At 41.6% G+C, this 23997-nt stretch overlaps 4 protein-coding genes across 8 annotated transcripts in view; 1 reads left to right on the top strand and 3 right to left on the bottom strand.

Moving 5' to 3' along the window:
- Positions 1-12354, top strand: part of Fim (plastin-2 fimbrin) — a 58404-nt gene extending 46050 nt beyond the window's left edge. For both annotated transcript variants that reach the window (XM_076785314.1, XM_076785313.1), the window contains exons 2-4: positions 1690-2120; positions 2979-4197; positions 6243-12354. In XM_076785314.1, coding sequence (XP_076641429.1) covers positions 1690-2120; positions 2979-4197; positions 6243-6437 — 1845 coding nt within the window. In that variant the 3' untranslated portion in view covers positions 6438-12354. The remainder of the gene's footprint in view (positions 1-1689; positions 2121-2978; positions 4198-6242) is intronic.
- On the bottom strand, positions 9020-16938 carry LOC143352647 (uncharacterized). Of its 2 annotated transcripts, XR_013081980.1 has the most exons (4): positions 15861-16938; positions 14289-14875; positions 11189-14220; positions 9020-11146 (listed from the first exon to the last, which is right to left on the bottom strand). XR_013081980.1 is itself a non-coding variant. In XM_076785317.1 (3 exons), exons 1-3 carry the CDS (start codon positions 15889-15891, stop codon positions 13990-13992), a joined length of 849 nt encoding a protein of 282 aa, XP_076641432.1. In that variant the 5' UTR covers positions 15892-16938; the 3' UTR covers positions 9020-13989. The 2 variants fall into 2 exon arrangements, 1 of the variants encoding a protein (XP_076641432.1); XM_076785317.1 differs by having other exon boundaries at positions 9020-14220.
- A 404-nt stretch (positions 16939-17342) lies between these two features.
- LOC143352645 (uncharacterized) lies at positions 17343-20860 on the bottom strand. Of its 2 annotated transcripts, none has more exons than XM_076785315.1 (3): positions 20694-20860; positions 19074-19741; positions 17343-17761 (listed from the first exon to the last, which is right to left on the bottom strand). In XM_076785315.1, the coding sequence occupies exons 1-3, from the start codon at positions 20722-20724 to the stop codon at positions 17525-17527; spliced, it is 936 nt and encodes a 311-aa protein (XP_076641430.1). In that variant the 5' UTR covers positions 20725-20860; the 3' UTR covers positions 17343-17524. The 2 variants fall into 2 exon arrangements, with proteins under 2 accessions (XP_076641430.1, XP_076641431.1); XM_076785316.1 differs by having other exon boundaries at positions 20690-20827.
- LOC143352648 (uncharacterized) lies at positions 20817-23220 on the bottom strand. 2 transcript variants are annotated; one of them, XM_076785318.1, is made up of 2 exons: positions 23052-23220; positions 20817-22066 (listed from the first exon to the last, which is right to left on the bottom strand). In XM_076785318.1, the coding sequence occupies exon 2, from the start codon at positions 21159-21161 to the stop codon at positions 20817-20819; it is 345 nt and encodes a 114-aa protein (XP_076641433.1). In that variant the 5' UTR covers positions 21162-22066; positions 23052-23220. The 2 variants fall into 2 exon arrangements, with proteins under 2 accessions (XP_076641433.1, XP_076641435.1); XM_076785320.1 differs by having other exon boundaries at positions 21025-22066.
- Between the last annotated feature and the right edge of the window lie 777 nt (positions 23221-23997).

The raw sequence follows: 23997 nt of genomic DNA, 5'->3' as shown, positions 1-23997 counted from the left end.
ATGGGCGTGAAACACACCGATCCACCAGTCCCGCAGATCTATCGATCCCCGACCACTCTACGCGCGATCGTTTCCTTCGATCGGACGTTGTTTACAGTCTCGGCGAAAGATTATTTGAAAATTTTTGGGACACTTTTGTGTCACGAAAATTGTTCACCCGATTTCGCGATTGTAATCTCTGTTCGACCTATTTCGAAATATTATTGTTCGGGAATATGTTTATAAGAAGAATAAATCGTAACTATTCAAAACTTGAATTCGGATCTCTGCGACAACAAAGGGTAACATATTTTCATAGAGGCGACGTTGACTTGAACTTGACAATATGAATTATATCATTCAAAGAATATTTGTTATCAAACTGTGTTTCGAGCACAGAGACTTGTTCCGCATCGTTGCGTGTTGATCTCTCGAAACAAATGCATTTTTCATTTCAAAGTGGAAGTCGATCGATTCTTGATACTAAGACAACATAACATTAAGAGTAATATAACGCGACGAAGACGTTTACGATAACGTTAGAGAGCCATGTGAATCACGGTTTCACGATTACGCTTCTCGGATGCGACCTCCTGTCAGATTAGAAAATTATTGTTTTCTGGAGCGCGAGCCGAAGACAGGCCTGTGGCGGGAAAAAGTCGAATGTACGTTTTCGTGACGATAAGACGGAAACAATTATCATCGGTAATTACGTAGCGGAACGGTTCGCTGGCGAGAACTGGATACTAATTAGTCGAGCGCAACATGGCTTCCCTGGAATAAAGAACTGTCGATTAACCCCGATGCAGTTTTCCAAGAAAGTTCCGTGTGCGACGATCTCGGGCTGCCCCCCGTGTGTCCCTCCATTGTTACTGTGGTGATTACGGCGACCGTGATCGCGACTGCATTCTTACTCTGCCGGTTTCTATTCCGCAATCAGCCTAGATATCGTTACGCGACGATAGACGCGCGTCGATAAAATTCATTGCGCTCGCATCCAATCTGCGATATCGTCGACATTTTTGATGGCAGAGGGGAAAATAAAAATTGACTACCCTACTTGCAGCAAACTGGAGTGACGTAGAAGCTTATTTTATTTCTTAACACTTTACCCACCGGAAGTCCATCTGCTGCACCAAAAGGAAGCTCAGACATTTTTTTTTTCATTATGATCCCGAACGAAATTATTAGAAATTATTAGATTACGTTACTGGGGATGACTTGTTGGTTCGTGATTGAAATTGCTGTTGAATGATGATAGACTTTTAAAAATTGAAAAATATATAAATTTTGAAATAATCGCCGGTAGGTAATGTAACAGTATTTTTCAATTGTTCTAATGCTTTTACTGTTTTTAACCCTTTGCATTACGATTTATTTTACGGTTTCAGCGATTAGAACAGGGATAATTCCGCGACATTTATCATCCAGGCCTTGGCGACATATATAGAGAAATCACTGTATATGCCGTTATGTTTTGAAATCAATTGAATCAAATGACACGGTGGACTTGTTCGAAAAATCGATTCGTGAACACATTGCAGTCCAAAGATACAAAAGATAACTGGATTGTTATAACTTGTTACTCCGCCTAATAAATTCCCCAAATAACGTATTCCGGATTCGATATCCTCGAACCCGGACATCCGGAATTGAATTCATTTCCGTCGCAAAAGATGATCCCCACTGAGCGAAGCGTCTTTTTGTTAGATCGACGAGAATGGGGACGGCTTCATCAACCTCACCGAGCTGCGCAACGCCCTGGACGTTTGCGGGTTCAAAATGCCCGGGTACAAGGTGCGCCAGATGATCGAGGAGTACGACGATAAGCAGAGATTACAGCACAAGGGCAGGCTGTCGTTCGACGAGTTCGAGAAGCTGTGCAAGGAGCTGAAAGCGAACGAGCTGGGCTCGACGTTCAAGCAGGTCGTGTCGAAGAAGGAGAATCTGGAGACCTTGGGTGGAATCTCGGAGGCTTCCAGCGAAGGTACCACGCACTCGGTCCGACTGGAGGAACAGCTTGCTTTCAGCGACTGGATCAACACGAATCTGTCACACGATCCTGATTTGAAGCATCTGCTGCCCATTGATCCGGAAGGGAAGGCTTTGTACGAGAAGGTCAAGGACGGAATTCTTCTGTGGTATGCGACACTTTTTAACATGGTACACGTGATACGTAAGAACTACTGGCTCGTATATACATAAAAATAAATAAATGCTTCTAACTATTAATCCTTTGCACTCGGCGCTATTTTCATTCTAAAACTAAATTTTTCTTCCGTCTTAGAATATTTTCATTTTATTCATACGAAACTGATCCGATTTACACATATAATGTTTAAATGTTTAGTAATCTGTTGAATAAAAATTTTGTAATGTTACAAATATTTTGTAATATTTTTTGTAATTTCTTTGAAATAATGCCACAACAATTTCTAGTGGTGCTTCAGAGTCACCATTCGAGTGCAAAGGGTTAAGGGGGTATTCCGAGTTTCGAGGATATTTTTACGCGAATCTGTAGGAATTTTTTTCAAGTAAACTATCGAACCTTTTGCAGTGGGAATTTGCACACATATTGATTAGCGTTTGAAATATATGTGTGATTTTTTAAAAGTAAAAATAGTCGAAACTACACGAGTTATAAATATTTTTATAGAATATTTTTTTTTAAACCTGGGTCGACGATTGCCATGATTTCCGGTCTTTCTACTGATCGGAAACAAAAAAAAATGAAGTTGTTCATTAATCAGTATGAATGTAGCTATGGTTCGAACCAAAAGAAATGGGAAATCTTGATCGTTTACAAAACGGCGGCATTTTGAGGTGAAATTACCGACTTTTTTTTAGCTAATAGATAACTAAGTTACTCGATTAGAATGTCTAAAAAATTCAATCGTGTGTTGCAATGGCAGTCCTAATGGGCCTAATCTTTTGACCTGTACGTCCACTTCGGTCGTTGATCCAGCCAACCAACTAATATGCTCGACGTCTTGTTCTAGTAAAATAATCAATCACTCCTGCCCGGACACGATCGACGAGCGAACGATCAACAAGAAGAACGTGACGCTTTACAAGAAACACGAGAACCTGACACTGGCCCTGTCTTCCGCCCAGGCGATCGGTTGCAACATCGTGAACATCGACGCTCACGACCTCACCAAAGGATCGCCGCACTTGGTCCTCGGTCTCCTGTGGCAGATCATCAGGATCGGTTTGTTCAACCAGATCACCTTGGAGAATTGTCCTGGCCTGGCCACTCTGCTCCAGGACGGCGAGCGTATCGAGGATTTGCTGAAGCTGTCCCCGGAGTCGATTTTGTTGCGATGGGTGAACCATCATCTGGAGAACGCCGGAATCGCGAGACGGTGCAACAACTTCCAGTCGGACATCACCGATTCGGAGATCTACACCTACCTGATCAAGCAGATCGCGCCGAACAGCGCGGGGGTCACGCTGGAGGCGTTGATGGAACCGAACCACACGTCCCGCGCGGAGATCATGCTGCAGCAGGCGGCTAAGCTCGGCTGTCGCAGCTTCGTCACGCCCAGCGATGTCGTGAACGGCATCTACAAGCTGAATCTCGCGTTCGTCGCGAACATGTTCAACAACTACCCGGGCCTGGACAAGCCGGAGAGCAACATAGAGGGTCTGGAGGCCTTGGAAGAGAACAGGGAGGAGAAGACCTATAGAAACTGGATGAACTCGATGGGTGTGGTACCGTACGTGAACTGGCTGTACTCCGACCTTGCGGACGGTCTGGTGATCTTCCAGCTGTACGACATCATCAAGCCCGGCACGGTCAACTGGAACCGTGTGCACAAGAAGTTCACCAAACTGAGGAAATTCATGGAGAAGCTGGAGAACTGTAACTACGCGGTGGAGCTCGGGAAAACGATGAACTTCTCGCTGGTCGGGATCGCTGGACAGGACATCAACGACGGGAACACCACGCTGACATTGGCGTTGATCTGGCAACTGATGAGATCGTACACCTTGTCTATCTTGACGTCGCTGGCTGGCACGCAGGGCAGCACCCTCGTTGAAAAGGAGATCGTGCAATGGGTGAACTCGAAGCTCCAAGGAGCCGGCAAGACGAGCAGCATCAAGGGCTTCCAGGATTCGTCGATAGCGGACGGGAAGGTGGTGATCGATCTGATCGATGCTATCAAACCGGGGACCGTCAACTATGATCTTGTCAAAGAGGGTGGCACCGAGGAGGTGAGATGGTTGAAGGTTTTGTGGATCCGCGGATATGGGCGGCCACCCTAGGCTAAGAAACGTAAACCTGCAGTGATCCTGTTAGGATTCGTTTCGTTAGGATGTCCCAGAAAATATTTCGCGTTACTAAATTATTAGCTGCACAAATAAATTCGGTGCCTTTTTTAATGGTGTAGTACTTTTTCTCGTCTTGTTAATGGATCTTCCCGGGAAAGGGACGGCTGTCGATCTTTATTAAAGCTGAAGATCTGAAAATGCCACCAAGAGCGGGAAGAAAGTATAATTTGAACTGAAGTTACGTTTGAATAAAACAGGCACCGAGATTATATGTACACTTGATATAATTTATCGTCACAAATTCGTAAGTGAATTGTTCTTTCTTCAATTTTCTTTTATTTATACTCGACATACGAGACCATTCTACTGTTAAGAGGGCGACAGCCTTTACGCATGATCGATTGAAAAAGACTAAAACTTTTGCGTATACCTAACACATGGAAATTTAGACACTCCGTTAACACGAGATTGCTGGATGAAAAAGAAAGTATCTGGTCAGTTAGTGTTTCTAATTCTATTAAAAACCAAAAGCTAAAAAAAAGCACTTTTTCTATATATGTATAGAAAAATCAACATATGTTTTAAAATCGTAAATCAGTCAAACCGGCTCCGGCAATTTAGTGTCAAGTGTTCCAATAGGATATATTTTAATGACATAAAAGATTTATGGAGCAGTGCTGAACCAGTATCTTAAGTTTTAAACAATCGTACTCAAGAGTTGCAATAAGGAAAGTAGCATCAATTTGCAAGATATTGCTATTGTCGTTTATGGTATTCTGTCATTGTATTGCGAGTAACTCTATCAGGAAATGGTAGCTGCGGCTGCTCACAATTTTCTGGGACACACTAATAACGGCCTGTTAAGCAATATTCTTAGTGAAAGAGATTCAACGTGGTCACGGAGAAGTCACTTGAATGGCGATTGTCATTGCTAAATCGGGCGACGTCTCTGTTACTAGTTCAAGTTTCCTATGATCTTTTTGAAAAGTCATTACACTGCCATTACGCATAAATCGTACTAACTGTGGTCCCAAGTTTCTTGTTTTTAATACGAACCCTCGTTCTATCGCTGGCCTTAATGGTTACGAATGAACTGTGTGACGCGTTTTTAATGTATAACGGCGTCCTGAACTTTGATTTCCCGTAATATAATTTTATGTACAACCCGAATTTCAAAGGAAGAGATATGGGATTTATAATAGTTACGACGACTGTTCACTTTACTCCTTAACAACTAAACGGTGACGCATGAAAAAGCTTACAGGTATTAAACGATGTAAAAATCTTTAAATTTAGGGCTTACGATTTGTTTGAACCACAGTTTCTCACGATTTGTGCCATTTTTAATCATTGTTGTTTCTTCCAACAAAGTTTTTTCACTATGTAAATGGGTGAGAAAGTGAACCTACATTTTTGCTTCGTAAATTTTGCAAATTGAAACGTATGTGCAGACGTTAAAAAATTTTTGAAATTAACGAAATCAACGGAGATCTGAAGATTAGAGTCTCGTCTTTAGAATGGCCCCTCCTTGATCTTTTTTTTTAGCCAGTTTACAATTTCAGCATAGGAAATTTTTTAACGAAAATTTGGTAATCCTTTAATTTTGCACGCCAGTGTGTACACAGCATACCAAGAGCTACAAAAGCTACAAAAAATTTGTTAAATGTCCATTATAGGTTCAGATAGAAAAGTTAAAAATCGTACTCTTCACATTTCCCTTCGAAATTTCATATTTAAATGATTCGTTCACACGTTCTAATAAAAAAAAGTTTACACATTTAATAAACAAATCCTCCTAACATTTCAAAAATATTCAAATCGTCCGGTCCAATTCGAAGAGAGCCTTTCCTTTTCGAAAGGCGTGCGAATCCTTTCGTCCGCCGCTGTACGTTCCTCGAAGATGTTCGCCATCGGTGTCGTCACGTTCTTTCCCAAGCAGCCTTGTGTCGGATCGGCATGACTAATCGCGAACTGCCGGTTGGTTGCAGGCAAACCTGGACAACGCGAAGTACGCGATATCCTTGGCCCGGAAATGCGGCGCGCGGGTCTACGCGCTGCCGGAGGACATCACCGAGGTGAAACCGAAGATGGTGATGACGGTGTTCGCCTGTCTGATGGCGATGGACTACGTCCCCAACATGGACTCCGTGAAGCAACAGAACAACATCAACAACGGGCAATAATGTCGTCCCATTCTGCTGTTGACCGCGTGCCGCCGCTATCTCGGTGTATCAGAACTGTCGACTGAGTTACGGTTTCGGGCCGTGTCTCTTCCGCGAACGTAATGATTGTATATACCTAGGTTAGGGTAGCTTGTTTGCCGAAATGAAATCAGAGCGAGGGAATGATAGAGAAAAAAAAGGAGCGACCAGGGAAACAAAAAAAAAAAAAAGAAAAAAGATGCAAAGAGACATCCAACGGTGAAATGGTTTATTGGCCATTCATCGGCGGCGAAGCGCCCAACTTCGTCGCGATTGCTTTTCGTTTGTCTAAGTTCTTGCGTAGACGCCAGGGATGCTGGAGGACACGCTCAAAACCCACGCTCTGCGTAGATCTTGATAGGAGGCTTCGCGCATAAATCGTTTCAGCCCTGGTTCAGACACGGCCCGAACCGCGCGGAGCTTATTCGCATTAACGTCTTTATATTCGTTCGAACTTGTCCGCGCGGTCCAACAATCCGTGTCTTCGTATTCGTTCCAGCGGACAACCGCCGTGTCTGAACTAGGGCTTAGTGCGAATGTCGTTTGCAACGAACGTAAGGGACGACGAGCGCCGCGCGCGTTTGCGTTACACCACGCTTTCATCCCGAGGATCTCGATAGGGGGACGTACACATGCTTGGCTGGTTGCGCGTTTCTTGCGCGAGCATTGTACTCGTGTGATATGGGATTCTCCTTCTCCAAAGTTTGTCGAAATCATATATCCCCCACCCCCTAGCTCTCCCTCACGTGGCTGTAGGCACGTGTAAACCGATTTTCGAGCATCCTCTCGGTCAATAGTCGATTTAATCATGCCACGGTTCGCCGTTTACCGTACATTGACAACCTTTTTCTACTCGTCGAAACCTAAAGGAACGTACGGACAGTCGGGAAAAGATATACACACAGAATAGTTGAAATAAACGAGCAAAGAGTTTGAATGTTTTATAGTTGTCAATTAATGTACCGGTTGGTATTTTAAACAGATTCCGAAAATTCTAATACGTACAGATATGCAGAAAAATGTACACACACCTGTCGAATCTGAAATACTTGAAATAAAGAAGCAGAGGGTTTGGATATTCCATGGTCGTCGATTAATTTATTAGTTACGATTGAACAAATTCCAGATAAATTACAATCTTTCTTGTAAAATTTTGGAGAAACAAGTAAACTGAAAATAACAGCATACAAAGATCTGTAAGATCTGTATTCCGTAATCGATAATATGCCAACAAACAATTTTACGATTGTATATGTTTTTTCGGCCTGTACAGCAAATTTTACGATTTCGTATTTTTGTGTGAGATGTACGACCCACATATGTTATTTTTTATACCAGAGCATGTCCAATATCAGCTAACAAGTTAACAAACATACGTGTAATATACAGAAGCCTTTGCCGTTTCTTAAACATTTGAAATTTATTTAATTCGTACCTCTATGATTGACTGTAAATAAGAAAGCAGTGGAGAACTATAATAGGACCGAAAAGTTGGAAATGTTTTTCACGTGGTCGAAACAGACCCCAGAACGGAGCAGGGTTGAGTATACATTAAGTATATGATGTTCAATGGAAATCAAATCGGTATTTACACCATATTGGAATAGAATTGAGCTTCGTTTGATCCGACGATTGACGCGCCACAACGCTCATTGCTGCGAAATGAATGCACCCTCGCCTCGTAGTTAAATGATTAGCGTCACGTTAAATATATAAGTAGGTCGATCGCATACTTTTCCGATGACCGATTGCATCGGGCAATCCCGAAGATCAAAATTCAAGAGGTGCTGCATGAATGTCGTGACGCACCGCGGAGAGGATACTCTGGAATAAGAAAGACATTCGCTAAGGTTCGACGAAGGTTCCTACTAGCTTACACAGCGTAAAGAGTGTTGTTGGGCTCTGGGGCACGATGTTGGTTAGGGCAACAGTTAGTGTTAGGATGTCGATGCGACTTCATTGGGCTGATTGCTCTGTCATAACAGCACCGATGTCTGCTTGAATTTGCTTGCAGATGTCGGAGGGGACTCTAACCCCAGAGGGTCGACTTCCATGTCCGACATGTTGGCCCTTTTCTGCAGAGTGTTCTTCTTTCTCCTGCCTTGATTTAGTGGCGTCTTCTCTTGTCTCCAAGGTCGTCCCCGCTTTTCGCGACTGTGTCTCCCTGTCATCCTCTGCTGTATATCCTACAGCAGTGATGGGCATGTATGCCTGCCACAGGCAAAACGCTTTCACCACCAACGTCTCTTTTGTGCAGACCTTCGTTGCGCAGCGGTGTCTCGTGCCTCCGTCTCTCCCCTCATACGTCTCGCCATAGTTGACCCGCGGCTTATGCTATCTATCCACATCCACGAGGCACCGCTGCGCAGCAAAGATGTGTGCTGCACGAAAGAGACGTTGGTGGGGGAACCAAGCACCTCAGGGGCCCCTATCGTGTCCACCACTGTCCTACAACGATGGGATTCTGGCGCGCCTCGTCGGATGTGTTTGCATCCTTTCTTTTCCTCGTTGTACGCATAGCTTTGATCATGGCTTGGTCAAAACCTTGGATGTCCGTTGTCGCGTATTCAGCAGCCTCTTTCCCCAGCTGGGCTTGTGTTGGTGGCGGTATCAAGGGCGGCGAAGTACAGATTGGGGAAGTTCCGATGGTTGGTCCTCTCGGCACCCTCCAAGGGTATCAACTTAAGGTAGTCTAGTTCCTCTTTGGGTTGGTACACCTTGATCCGCTCATCACATTTTAGAGGTCTCGGGCTTCTGCTGGTTGCTGACATGCTCTATCCTGAGAGCCTATCCGTTCATCACGAGGACGGATTTCATCCTGTAAACTTTCCTGACCATGCGCACCTGGTCTAGGACGGTCACAAGGAACCATGATTGAGCTGTTTGATCGATGTCCAGGATTTTTAGGCCTTTGTCCAGGCATGGAAGGTGCGGCGTGCCGGGTAGAGAAAGGACTTATCGAACTAGACTTGAGATGTATACATGTATTTGATACTACGGATTGTCATAATTTTTACAATGGCAATTTCTTCTTCGATCAATCAATCAATTCGTCGAGTTAAGCGCATGCGACTAAGAGAACTGTAAATGCGTTTAAACAATTGCTCACGAGGCTGTTGCCCGAATATCACTCGAGTGTTCGTCTTTAAATTTATCATTTTTATGGCCAAAATTTTGAGCAGAGTTTTTCAGACGAACATTTTTTGGATGTTGTATTTTGTAACCATTTGAATCGTGTTCTAAGAAGTGCTACGCAGTGGTCGGGAGACTAATGTCGTTCTTTTTTGTATAGTGCCAATAGAAAGATTTCGAATTGCCAATTGCGATTACATACACGTTGAATCAATTGATTAAAGAGGTACGTGTCCGTAAAAATTGTAATTCAACGCGTTCGCTGCCACCCTCCTCGGGCATAGTTTTACATAGGAGGTCGATAATCAACACACAAGTATACTCGTAATTGGCAGCGAACTGGTTGAACAACACGCTGACGTCTGATTTTAGAAAGTGTATATGCGCAAAACATGTCTGTCAAATTTACAATATAATATGTACGCTCAGTCTTAAAATTAAGAATAATTGAACCGGTAAGACAACGAAGGTTCGCAAAGTTTCCTGGTAATTGTAATTTGAATAATCAACGTCGTTAGCGGTCGACACGCTGTAACGTAAATTTACGATAAATTGTAGGGTACGCGGAAGTTTTAAATTATCTGTCGCACTATTAAGAATCGACGTTATTTTTCCACCAAACTCGACGCAATAAATTCACAATTTGTCGAGCTCGTTCGAACACAGTAATTATTTCGTCGAGTATCGACCACCGATGGAACAACCAACTGTGTACGAAACTAACGCACAATGATCATTGTAATCGTGCCATTATAATAATCGAGCGCAATCGTGATTGGATGTTTACCGAACGCATGACAATTCAAACGGAACAAACGTACTTACGTATTTAAAAAGATTGAACGCGAACGATCAACACGCTGCGAAAATTTTTTGCGAACCGAAGAACCGGAAGTTCCTCCGTGCGGCGCGCACTCGCCTGTCTAAGAGTGCGTTTACGTTGGAGCTGCGATGAACGATCAGAGCGAAGCGTAGAAATATTAGGTTGTTGCATTAATTCGTGCCGCCCTTTTTTTCGCTTAGAATATTTATTATTTTCATGATATGTTCTAATCGGACACCGATCAAAAGAATTGCCATTGCTTTCGACTACTTTTTGCCATACCGTTTTAAATTGCACCAGCTCGTTTTGGTCACAAATGCATAAAATCCGCAGTCTAGTCTGAACAATTGAGGATTCAAGAGTCGAGCAGAATGTTGATAGTAGCTAATCGAAAAGATCATAATTTGATTATCCATTGCGTGTCTTGGATACGCGAAATTGCGATTGCTTTTTCGTATGGATCGGTAGTGTTCATTAGGTAGAGACTTTTGATCAATATTCTGTACACTTGTTCTCAAGTTTCCCACTGATTTTCATTTACGGTGGTCCTCGAGTATTTTCAATGGCTTCATGCTACGGGGGTACTTCAAGCGCTTCATTTGATTGATAACAACGAACGAGACCGATGAAAATATTTTCCAGTTGCAAACTGCAAGTCCATTCAATTTTCCACTGATTTCCATTCACGGTGGTTCTCGAGTACAGTGTTCACTCGATATATGTCCAAATCACGAGTCTAGCCACGGACATATATTGGCCAGGAGATTCTTTGCTCTACGCGACCTTACCTCACAAGGTATACCCCGCGGCAGTGGGGATAGTTCTCAGACTTTTACCGGATAGGCATTCCGGACATATATAGAGTAAACACTGTGTTTCGTTGGCTTCATATTGCGGGGGTACTATGACTGTTTCGTTTAATCGATAACGACGAGCAGCGAAAATATTTCGATCGCAAAGTGCGAGTCGATTCAATCACGAGAAGTCATCTACCCTCTCACGTGTAATTACCGCTGTCCAAGTATTCGGGTATCCGGACAGCTCCGGTATGATTAGGCTGCGTTTCGGAGGCGAAGTTAGTGCACCATTTACTGCGATCGTATTCGATGTACTTCTCTACTAAATTAACTCTAAATCGTTAGACGAATTATCGAGCGTAGGTAGGCGAGAAACGTATGAAAGTGCAATCGATCGAAATTATTTCGAACATTTCGAGAACGACGGGTCGCGAAAGAAAAAATGAAAGAAAGTAAAGACACGCACCGTTTCTCGAAGAGACAGGGACACGTCGAACGTATTTATACACATCTTTTTATCTTATTTTTAGTTGAACAACTAAACGTTATCCATTCCACGAGCGGATAATTACGATTTGTACCGAGTTGCATTTCTTATTTAATATCAGGATTTCGATGTTACGATCCGAATGTCCTGACCCGAAAAGATCGGATTCGAACGTTTAACTCTTTCGATGCGTCGCCGTGCTTTAACTGTAAAAAAGTGCATTTATACAGAGGTGTATTAATTAACCGAGCTATGAATATAAGAAACGGGAGCGTTTGTTCATTAATAAATTAATATCGAGTTAGCCAGAAGCCGTTTCGTTTTATACGGCGTTTATTCCCTCAAAAAGTGAAAATCTTCAGGCATATGATAAACAAGTCGATCGAATGAGTTGACAATACGTCGATACTCTTTAATCCCTTTTATCTTTCTAGTGTTTGATGTTTCACTTGCTCATTTTTGTCAGATATCCACGAAGTCCGCAGTCTACCGATTACAAACGCACGGGTAACACTTACGAAAATGTACAAAATTATGCGAACCCCGGCGAAAATCCTTCATCTTATAACTAAGGAGATAAATGACAGCTGCAATCTCGAAATTTGCACGAGAAGAATTAAATGGATGGTACATAGTTAGCAAATCATTGATTTCCAAAAAGAGGCTGATTACTATACTGCCGATTTTGGGCATTTCTGACAAAAATGAATGAGACAGATAGAAAACAATAAATTCTGAAGGAGAACTTGAGAATGTTCCGTCAACCTATTCAATGTATTAAAAATGTTAATTGAGGGAATATTCATTTAACTCCAGTTTCTTGCGATTGAAAGAGACATTTTCTATTCTGAATAAAGATCCGCAGCCTACCGGTTACCATTGTTACCATTAGGTGGAAGAGACCTAATTATTTACCGATAGTCAGAATAGTCGTCTGCCTTACTTCTTGCTTACACGGCACAAGCCTGGAGTAGTTGGAGGTCGGTAAGTCAGGTCTCTGTTTTGGAAGAAAAATACGCTCTGCAGCGTTGCGTTGAAAGAGTTAAACGTCGAAGAAGGTGTCCGACGACACGCCGAGGAAGTTAGTCGTCGCCGCGAGCGTCATGGCGAAGCACACATTTTATCGAGGGCCGATTGCAATCTGCACACCTAGACCGTAAGGATTAGTCACGTGTATAGAAGCCGCTTGAATCCACGAAGCAGAGTCGCTTCGACGCAGGTCCACGGTGATTCACGATCGATGCTGTCGATCACGCGCGAAGAAAACATGGTTTTCTTCCTTTTTTCTTTGTTTTTAAATGAACCCGTCAATCAATCTAAACTTACGATGATCGCTGTAAAACTGTGGACGCGCGCGTTCACGCGGACACGATGATCGGTGCGCGGACGAACACGCGCGGATCGCCTTTAGGTATAATTTAATGTAACCGTAATTTAAATAAAAAGAAATTTATCTAACACGTCGCGGATGTTTCTGCTCGAGATGAGAGAAGACGCTTTCCCTTTCTATTACTATCCACGAGTTACTATTGATAAAATCTATTTATAGATAGAGGAGAGTCGCGCGAAAATTGTCTACATCAATTTGAAGAATTTGGAACCAAGTAGGGTAAAGGATCCAATTACTGTGGGGCTAGCAATTACTGTACACTGATCGTTTATACAAATGAAATAAGCAATACTTGTATGAAACACTCAAGATTCGCGCGGCGGCCAACGCGTTAATGGTATTCCAATTCGGACCCATCAATTTCAGATAATTTGGGAGATAAAGAATGGTCAGGTTATTAGAGATCTAGTGTTCTAAAATTTTGTATGTATAATTTGTATTTTGGCTATATTTTAAGGTTACGCTGAATTTTTATGAATAGGATGGATATCGTTTCGTCTGAGACAGTTTTAAGTACAGTAGGTTCTCGTTGCACGTGAAAGGGACCGGAATTTCAGGAAAGATCCAATGTTTTTTCAAAGAACAAGGTGTCTAACTAATCGGATAAGATTTCACTATTGAATCGAAGCTCGATCAATGTGTACATATAACCACATAAAGAAACAATCGCGACCGCGACTCGTAACACCTTCGCGAAATTACTATTTCCATTAAGCTGTTACCTAGCGCGAACAAAATGCGATGAACGAGGTTCGCGTAAAGAACGGCCATTCGATCAGGAGTGCAATGAGCGAGAGAACCTACTATAATCATAATTTTTGCGTCGAAATACATACTTCTGCTATGTGTTATAAATTGTTACATATTGCTTCGTGTCGAAAGCTTAATCGAATCGAACGATTCGATCATTTTTCCACGAAATTGTGTATCATGTTGGAGGAGGATAACATCACCTTGTGTGGAGCATCCAAAGACGGTAGTTCTTCCGTGGCGGGTTCAATACCCACCAATGCGACCTGCGTGATCATCTCGGTTATGAAACTCTGATTGTCCTTTAGTTTCCTTCCCTTGGCGGTCAACTTGTTCAGACTTACGAACGTGTTAACGCCGATGTGTATTTTGGTCACTGACTTTTTCTGGGGAACGGTGAAATAAAATCAAAACTCTGCACTTCGGAACTTTAAAGAAATCAAGCGTTACGTACAGAAATGAAGATACTGGTGGGACTAGAGCCGTCATCGTAATTGGTACGGTTGCACCAATTGGAGTTCGTCCTCTTCTCGATGATCACGTTCGCGCCATACTTTCGATAAGGCATCGACAACACGTTCAATTCGTAATTGCGTTTCTCGTCGAAATTAGAGAACGTGGACGCACCCACTTCCTGCAAAACGGTGAACAATGTCGAGCAATCGCCTAGTATGTAATTCTCGTTTGCGACGAACGCCGACAACGCGTTCGCATGCTGCAGCAGGTTCACGCCGACGCTCAGCTCTTTCATAATGGCCCTGATCAAGGATAGCTGTTTCCGAGCCAACACCACTTGGAACGACAAGTTCTCGATCCCGTTCTTGTTGAACTTGACCAAGAACTGTGGCCTGTACATCAAGACCCTCGGAGAACTGCACATCAACTCGTCTATCGAACTCTGACGACAAGTGAAGACTGTCGACAGGTTTTTTGACTCTATTGAGTCCTCCGTTGTGCCCCAACTAAACGTGATATTCGCGTGGAAATGCGCCACCAGTCCGTACTGCCATTTCGATGGATCGTCCACCATGACGCTCGCCGCTGTAATTGTCAGAAACTCGGGATTAGTATTTTTAATATTCAGGAAAATTGCTTAACTATTGCCAATCTGTGTCTTTAACGTGCATTTTAACGTCGTTTTGAGAAGTAAGTCGAAAACTCGTTTGTCATTTGTTTCGGCAACAGAATAATCAATCAAGTGGTGCATGGTTTATAACAAATGACGACCATTCTTCGCGTTAATGACATCGTGGTATTCGAATTAATTTGAGCATTTGTATAATTTTCTAAAAGAAGAACAAAGCTGGATGCACGCATAGGGTGACCTGTCACTTGAATATTTCGCAGCGAACATGATTCGTATTAAGTGAAAAAATAACATTTACGACACCCTCTTCGCGTTGAAATTTATACAGTAATTCTAGTGTAAGTTCGGAGATGTCTAGCTGAAAACAGATCCACTTCTTCTTTTAATCTATTTGGCACTACATACATTTATTCAGCAGTTATTAGTATATCTCGAGTATTCGAGGTAAGTATTGTTTCCGTGAGAATAACGATTTTATAATGGTTCATAGGTCCTACGATACGTCTGTTCATGCACTAAAAATTGATCATTTATTGGTCATCTCGCCCATTTTTCGTTTATTCCTACGTCAAATTTTTAATACAAGCTACAACCACAAAATATTGTTAGAATTGTGTTGCGGAATGTAAGATCTTAACAATGACGCATTCCTTCTACAGAAATATCATTCAATAAATTAAACAACAATTTGCCAATAATAATTTCAACAGACATGCAGCTCAAGTGTTCATTCAGTAAACAGGTCACCCTAGTTAGTCTTTGAGCGAAGCACGACGATGCGATGGGACTGTATCGAGAGATTTCAAGCGATTAACGAAAGTTTAAGCTGTTGCCCCCGTATTGTCGCAAAAAGTGTTTGCCAATCATAACCGAACGCGCGAGGAGTCGCCGCGATAAGCGTAGGCTTGAAAACTGATTAAAATGAATGGGCTTACCGACCTAGAAAGAATGGAATTAATACGAAGTTCATGTTGTTACTGCGTGTTTAACTATAGAATTGCCCTCCTTGCGGTCGAAAGCTCCTTTATAAAGGTGTCCACAATGAAAAGATTACGATGCACACGTGCCGTCTTCGTCTTCCAGCACAGTCCGTTCTGTTGATTCAACGTGATCCCAGTTTGCGGCGCAGTTTGAAGGTGCGTACACATGCGTATACACGTGTATACATAAGTGGTCACGTGATTTTGCCACTTTGGCTTTGTGGACGGGAGAGATGGGAGCACAAAATTTCTTAGATAAAATTGAATTTGAAAATTGTGAGGTGCTTTTAATGGAACAACCATCCTCTACACTATATGACATAGTCGTATAATTGACTAATCTGAGCATTAGATGAAACTGCAGATAAGCTACCTACCCTCTGATTTTGATGATTTGTAGATATTTTGCAGAAATCTTCATTTTGAACAATTGTCTTTTTTTGCACCTGATTACCACTACGCATTCCTGTATTTGATTATCACAACAACTTGAATATTATAATATTATATCTTTTACCACCGCCATTACGCTGGATTTCTTCGAATAATCGTATTTCCATGCTACAAATTAATTTTTGTAATTTTATCGCATGGATTTTACTCCATACTATAACTTATGTGTAATATAATATAGTAATATTTTACATCATCTTGTATATTGTAATCATTTGTTGCATGTTTCTGCAATGCAATTCCACCGAAAGTGAACTATATGTCAAGCGTTAATCGCTTATAACTAAGTTGATTTTGCGAATTCAAACAAATCCTTTAAACGCGTACTTAAAGAAAATAAAAAAAAAAGATTTGTTAAAATTTCGAAACCAGGATACCCTTTTATGTTAATTCATTGATAGGTAATGTTACATTGTGATTGTTTCGAACAAATAAACAAATAAAGAGAATAATTAGCGTGTAAAAGAGTTCACTTACTAACTAATATATTGTTATTGTTTTTGCTAACATTTTTCCCAATTATTCGACGTGTCGTAACGACGTTTACACAACAACTTTTAAAATGTTTCAACAATAGGAGGGGGGGGGGGTATTAGATGGAAACATTATTGTACTTACTAATGTTATGTTTATTACTAGATCGCGGAACTTTACGCAAAATAAAAATTGTCCGTAGTTTCTTTTCTTCTTTAAGAACTATCAATAGCTGAAAATCGATGTACTTAAATAGTTCAAATAGATTCTTACCACTAGATTTACGGAATCCGTCAAAATGACGGGTTCTAATCTTTGTAATTTACAATTATTAACATTGTAAAGATATATTCATGAGGAATTATTCAACAAATTAATTTTTTTAGGTATATATTATTTTAAAAAATCGTTAAAAATGTGGATAGACACGTTCTTATCATTGTTGTAAAGTAACGTAAAATAGTCGCATTTAGTGCTCCGTAAATCTGGTGTTAATATTTTGATAGTATAGCAAAAGAGTCATAAATAGTTTAATCTGAATTAGACACATCGTTTTATTCTTTATTACTCTCAAAGAGATACTATATGCGTATCTTCAATCTTTCCACCGTACATACATTGGTTGCTTCATAGATCGTACACGCGTGCATAGATCGAACTTTCCTGTCTGATTGTAGAATACGAATGTCTTTAAGTTTATTCCATTTTGGAAATTTTATTCACTTCCGAATTCACCTCGATGCTGGTCTTCCATGCATCTGGAACATCGGGCATCAATTCGCGCTGGGCAGCTCGAATGTCTCGTAAAGTTACGCTCAGGTATTCCGTGATGGCAACGAGGTCGTTCGTATTGTCAGAGCCCAGAGTCCCGCTCCTTGTTAACGACGAAACAAACCGAACATCCGATATGAAAATGCGGCTGATCGTGCTCTCCTGTAATTTAAATCGTTTGTGTAATTATCTGCCGAGGTTTATGAACGTTACATAACATTTTCGTATTACTGTGCACAAAACTCATCTTATTTGCCCTTACGGCAAACCTTGAAAGGAGTGGTTGCCGAGGTGATTTGCAGTAACTTTTTCCTTTTTACGAAACGGCTTTGTTACGGAGTTACAGTGAATTCTCGATATATGTCAACAACACGGGTCTTGATGTCATTTATCGTCCAGGAGTCACTCTTTGATCCGAGCCGAACGTAGGACAGGCCTCGGTCGCGGATGAGTATAAACATAACACGGATCGGGTATGTCAGTGTAAGACCAGGAGACCACTACTAATCCAACAACAAAACTTCTTTATTCTTCATTATTTTTTTATGGGACTTTGACCAACATATTCGTGGCATTTTTCTAATGAAAATGATACTAAATATGATATAATTCCGATGATATTTGACTTGCGTAATGGACGATGAATGTTACTTTCCATTACAATTATGTTAACGGAAAATTAGTGTAAATATTATAATCCGAATCATGTCGTGTTCGGTATCATTTTAATCAGAAAAATTCCATGAATATATTGGTGACAGTCTCATAAAAAAATAATTAATAATGAAAAAGTTGCTTCGACCCTCGCTGTCTCTTTCTTTCCCATACTCTGTCCTTCTTTGCGTTCGAAACTTTCTTTTTTTTTGCACCCGTATTATGTTACACTCCTCGGCGACCGAGGTCTCTCTACCCCACGGTAGTGGGGATAATTTCGCGACATTTATCGGCCATGCGTTGGCGACATATATAGAGAATTCGCTTAACGAAAAACACGGACCAATCATAGCGCGGCTACAGCGGACAGATTCTGGCTCGACCAACGGCGACGTCACGCTCATCGGGACCTGTCGCCGAGCAGTTCTCTATAACCGCGCTCTGATTGGTCCGTGTTTTGCGTTAATAACTCCTTAACCCCTTCCCGTACTTTAACGAGTCCGACTCGTGATGAAGATTTTGGCACAAACGTAAACATCACGAGTACGACTGGTGGACTGAAAATCTGCCAAATGTAAACATCACGAGTCAGAATCGTGGAATGATTTACAAAGGACTGTATCACAGGTATTTACATTTCGGCTAGTATTGCAACAGTTTTCGAGCATCATTCTGGTCTGTTTACCCCTACTGTTTGAGCCCGGATTTCGTCGAACTAAATGCCACGGGAAGGGGTTAACAAAGCCACGGAGAACATTTCCGCAAAGGAAAAAGTTACTTCAAATGACTTCGGGAACTACCCGTTCGAGTATGAACTTACTAAATGAGAACGAAGATCCGGTTCGACGACAGTGTTTCCATAAGACCCGAAGTAAAACGATGCGTAGCGGGTGCAGTCGCTCAGGTTGGTGGTCTTCTGGATCACTATAGCTTCCTCGGCTACTTTGTTCAGCTGCCGCAAGGGTTCGAGCTTGTAACGGTGATTCCTCATCTTGTTCACCGGCCCCTTCGACGGATAGTGATTGATTCCGACGTTAAGGTTGCACCTCCCAATGGTAGTGTTTTGTTGGACATTGAAGGTGCCGTCGGGGATACCGTTCAGATCGACGCCAATGTTCAAACATTCGGCGATCAGTTTGAGATCGTTCAGGACGGAGACGTGCAGATTCTCGTGGACAACCAAATGCTCGATGCCGCGCTCGTTGAACTTGACCTCGAACGGGTCCGCGTCACAGAAGCGTTGATAGATCTCCTCGGACATGTCCAGCTGGTTCTCGTTGGTCAGGTCCATGCTCTGGCCTCGACAGTTGCCCAGGCGGCAGATCAATGAGTTATCGCCCTTCGGTCTACAGTAGAGGTTCATCACCGTGTAGTTCGACTTGTGTACCGCGTCGCGGCTCATCGGGATCGACGTGAAGTTGAACTCCACGTCGAACACGAACTCCGGCCCATGCTTCCATACAGTATCGTGGACAGGCACGCGGGCCACTGAAACAATCATGTTGGACATTGTAGGTGGTAGTTTTTTTTTTCCATACTCACCATTTTGCTGACGGCGGGCTAGAAAGTTGGACAAAACTCATGTCTTCGTTAATTATACATCATCAATGCGGATCTTTATGCAAAATCAAAAAATTGTCTACGTCAAAACTGAAAACTATTCCGGCCGTGATTACATATTTCGTGATATGAAACAGTTTTTGAATTAATACAACATAGTTTATAGATACGGTCCATCGTTGTTGCGTTACGAAAAATAACACGTTTTGCTTGTCTTAGGGCGCGTGTAGGCCTACGCGCAAAAATAAGTCGAAAAAACGGAGTAACATTTTTTTGCTTGACACTTCCTTTTCGAGAAAATCGAGTTCAAAGACCAGTCGGGTTCGCGTGCTTTGGTATATGCAGAAAGTAGAATTGGTTGGTCATGATCAGACGCGTCTAGTAGTAGTATCGACGCGTAGTATCTAGTTCGATTTTCTCGGAAAAGAGGGGTCAAACGAAAAATGTTATTTCTTTTTTTTTTCGACTCAATTTTGCATGTAGAATCACCAATCGGCCGGTTGTACCACGGTTTTCGATACACCCTGCATACACAGGATTTCCAAATATTTTGAGTGGTGATTCTTCAAGTCAGTCAAAGACGAAAATACTAATTTTTCTAGTAACAACATTATTTTCAAACTATTCATGATTAAAAAGCTCTCGAATTAATGGTGTGCATACAATGATGTACCGCGCAGAAAAGCTAATCTCGAACCTGGCACAAGTATTGTCGATCCTCTAATTAGTGTTGCAAGCAAATATTATGGAAGCTGTGTCGTTAGCGTAGCATTAGATAACGTTATAATTAATCGTAATTTGTCATGCGCGTGTGCAGTTCCTGGTCCGATTTAGTGAGGTAGACGATAACGACGACTAAATGGAAAATTGGCTTACCAACCTAAGAAGAATGGAATTAATGAGGCGAGCATGTCGTGGCACTGCCTTCAACTGGTTTAACACTCTTCGTCGTCACGGAGGTCCTTTTATATCACCGGTGTACTCTGTCGACCTCGTAATTTAATTAAACTGTCCCACCACCGGTGAAATAATTATCATAGTAGCTCGCGAATAATCCAGGAATCCCGGTCTTGGAGGGAACGAAGCGTAACTCGATGATTTCGCTTCGTTGCTTATCAGCTGCTTTATTTTCGAATAATCCTTCCAAAACAAAGTGACGACGTTCGGCTCTCCGATCGTTTGACACGGATACCGTTGTAACAATGAACAATTGCGTTACTTTATTCTCATTGAATCTTGTTATCAATATACATATGTGTGTCAAGTAACATTTAAGCTGCGGCTCAACGTCAACGAGCACTACAGAAATTTTTGCAATAACGAAAGTAACATATTCGGTTTCATTCATTCGAAAAATATACGATTTTTATTAATGAATCTTATGGCCATAAGATTAATAGTTTCACATAAACTTATCACTTCTTATATTATTAATATGTCAGACTCTGTTTATGTTAGTAATTCTGAAAATAATTCGTTTCAGATTATACGACGATGAGTTTCTTCTGTTTTAATAAAATCCTATCGATAATCGCAGTAATAAGATAGTAGTTGAAATTTGATTCACAGCCCGATAGTACAATGAATTCTCGATATATGTCAACAACACGGGTATTGCCAGCGTCTTGAATCGTCCAGGAGACATACTGAAGCCATGCTATGTTTATACTCCTTGCCGTTCGAGGCCTCTCGAGCTTCCAGGATCCTCGTTGAGTATACCCCGCGGCAGTAAGGATAATTTCGCGACGTTTATCATCTAGGCCTTGGCGACATATATAGTACATATAACATCTTCAATTCGTAATTGCGTTTCTCGTCGAAATTAGAGAACGTGGACACACCCACTTCCTGCTAAACGGTGAACAATGTCAAGAAATCGCCTAGCATGTAATTCTCGTTTGCGACGAACGCCGACAACGCGTTCGCATGCTGCAGCAGGTTCACGCCGACGCTCAGCTCTATCATGATGGCCCTGATCAAGGATAGCTGTTTCCGAGCCAACACCACTTGGAACGACAAGTTCTCGATCCCGTTCTTGTTGAACTTGACCAAAAACTGTGGCCTGTACATCAAGACCGGAGAACTGCTCATCAACTCGTCTATCGAACTCTGACGACAAGTAAAGACTGTCGACAGGTTTTTTGATTCTATCGAGTCCTCCGTTGTGCCTCAACTAAACGTGATATTCGCGTGGAAATGGGCCAACCAGTCCGTACTGCCATTTCGATGGATCGTCCACCATGACGCTCGCCGCTGTAATTGTCAGAAACTCGGGATTAGTATTTTTAATATTCAGGAAAATTGCTTACCTATTGCCACTCTGTGTCTTTAACGTGCATTTTAACGTCGTTTTGAGAAGTAAGTCGAAAACTCGTTTGTCATTTGTTTCGGCAACAGAATAATCAATCAAGTGGTGCATGGTTTATAACAAATGACGACCATTCTTCGCGTTAATGACATCGTGGTATTCGAATTAATTTGAGCATTTGTATAATTTTCTAAAAGAAGAACAAAGCTGGATGCAAGCATAAGGTGACCTGCCACGTGAATATTTCGCAGCGAACATGATTCGTATTAAGTGGAAAAATAATATTTACGACACCCTCTTCGTGTTGAAATTTATACAGTAATTCTAGTGTTAGTTCGGAGATGTCTAGCTGAAAACAGATCCACTTCTTCTTTTAATCTATTTGGCACTACATACATTTATTCAGCAGTTATTAGAATATCTCGAGTATTCGAGGTAAGTATTGTTTCCGTGAGAATAACAATTTTATAATGGTTCATTGGTCCTACGATACCTCTGTTCATGTATTAAAAATTGATCATTTATTGCTCATCTCGCCCATTTTTCGTTTAATCCTACGTCAAATTTTTAATACAAGCTACAACCACAAAATATTGTTAGAATTGTGTTGCGGAATGTAAGATCTTAACAATGACGCATTCCTTCTACAGAAATATCATTCAATAAATTAAACAACAATTTGCCAATAATAATTTCAACAGACATGCAGCTCAAGTGTTCATTCAGTAAACAGGTCACCCTAGTTAGTCTTTGAGCGAAGCACGACGATGCGATGGGACTGTATCGAGAGATTTCAAGCGATTAACGAAAGTTTAAGCTGTTGCCCCCGTATTGTCGCAAAAAGTGTTTGCCAATCATAACCGAACGCGCGAGGAGTCGCCGCGATAAGCGTAGGCTTGAAAACTGATTAAAATGAATGGGCTTACGGACCTAGAAAGAATGGAATTAATACGAAGTTCATGTTGTTACTGCGTGTTTAACTATAGAATTGCCCTCCTTGCGGTCGAAAGCTCCTTTATAAAGGTGTCCACAATGAAAAGATTACGATGCACACGTGCCGTCTTCGTCTTCGAGCTCGGTCCTGTCTCTTGATGCAACGTGATCCTATGCCGTTTCCGGCGTAGCTGAAGGTGCGTACACACGCGTACACACGCGTATACGTAAGTGGTCACATGATTTTTCCACTTTGCTTTGTGGACGGGAGTAATGGGGGCACAAAATTTCTTCGAAAACTTCTGGGAAAATTGGTAGAGCTTCAGCTGTTATCGTACAATTGACTAATTTTAGAAACAGGCGAAAATGCAAAAAAGCTATCTATCCTCTGCTTTTGACGTTTTATGTATGTTTTCCAAAAATCGACATTGTGGACAATCCTTTTCTTTTTGTATGTTAGTGACGGTCTCGTTTAGTTTCCGAGATTTTTGCGGAAAATTGAGACTAACGCTATAGTGGTAGCTAAATTTGTGCAGGGAAAGTGCATTAAATTTTTGCAACGATATAAATATTATAATATTAATACTATTTCTACCGTGGTTTTATATATACCTATTACGAACTATTTTTTATGTAGATTTATTGAACCGTTTCCCTTTATGCGTCTTTGTGTACCCAATCAATTTTTATTTAAAATTTGAAAAGGTGTTTGAAGACGCCTTGGTAGGAATTACGCTTGATCATTTTGAATAATCATGTGTCCATACCGCAAATAAATAGAATAATTAGTCTGTAATTGAAAGGAGTTTAGTTACTATGTAATCTTTACCGTAAATCGTGACCGTAATCTGTACTATGAGTGGCTCGTGTTGTCGAAGTGTTATTCCATTGAACTTGTTAACGCAGTTAATACTAAAGGTCAGACTTGTCTCGTTTGGATCGT

This window comes from Halictus rubicundus, chromosome 3 (assembly GCF_050948215.1).
Source record: "Halictus rubicundus isolate RS-2024b chromosome 3, iyHalRubi1_principal, whole genome shotgun sequence".
Classification (NCBI taxonomy): Eukaryota; Metazoa; Arthropoda; class Insecta; order Hymenoptera; family Halictidae; genus Halictus; species Halictus rubicundus.
The sequence above is the reverse complement of the archived record's forward strand: the minus strand, read 5'-3'. Positions and strand labels throughout refer to the sequence as shown.

Coding starts and splice junctions, on each gene's coding strand:
- LOC143352647 (XM_076785317.1), bottom strand. CDS start 15,891: ATGAACTTCGTATTAATTCCATTCTTTCTAG. Junction 14,876..15,860: donor ATTAATTCCATTCTTTCTAG/GTCGGTAAGCCC, acceptor TGACAATTACAG/CGGCGAGCGTCATGGTGGAC. Junction 14,221..14,288: donor CCACCAGTATCTTCATTTCT/GTACGTAACGCT, acceptor ACCGTTCCCCAG/AAAAAGTCAGTGACCAAAAT.
- LOC143352645 (XM_076785315.1), bottom strand. CDS start 20,724: ATGCTCGCCTCATTAATTCCATTCTTCTTAG. Junction 19,742..20,693: donor ATTAATTCCATTCTTCTTAG/GTTGGTAAGCCA, acceptor TGATTGTTTCAG/TGGCCCGCGTGCCTGTCCAC. Junction 17,762..19,073: donor CGGATCTTCGTTCTCATTTA/GTAAGTTCATAC, acceptor TTTAAATTACAG/GAGAGCACGATCAGCCGCAT.
- LOC143352648 (XM_076785318.1), bottom strand. CDS start 21,161: ATGAATGAAACCGAATATGTTACTTTCGTTATTGCAAAAATTTCTGTA.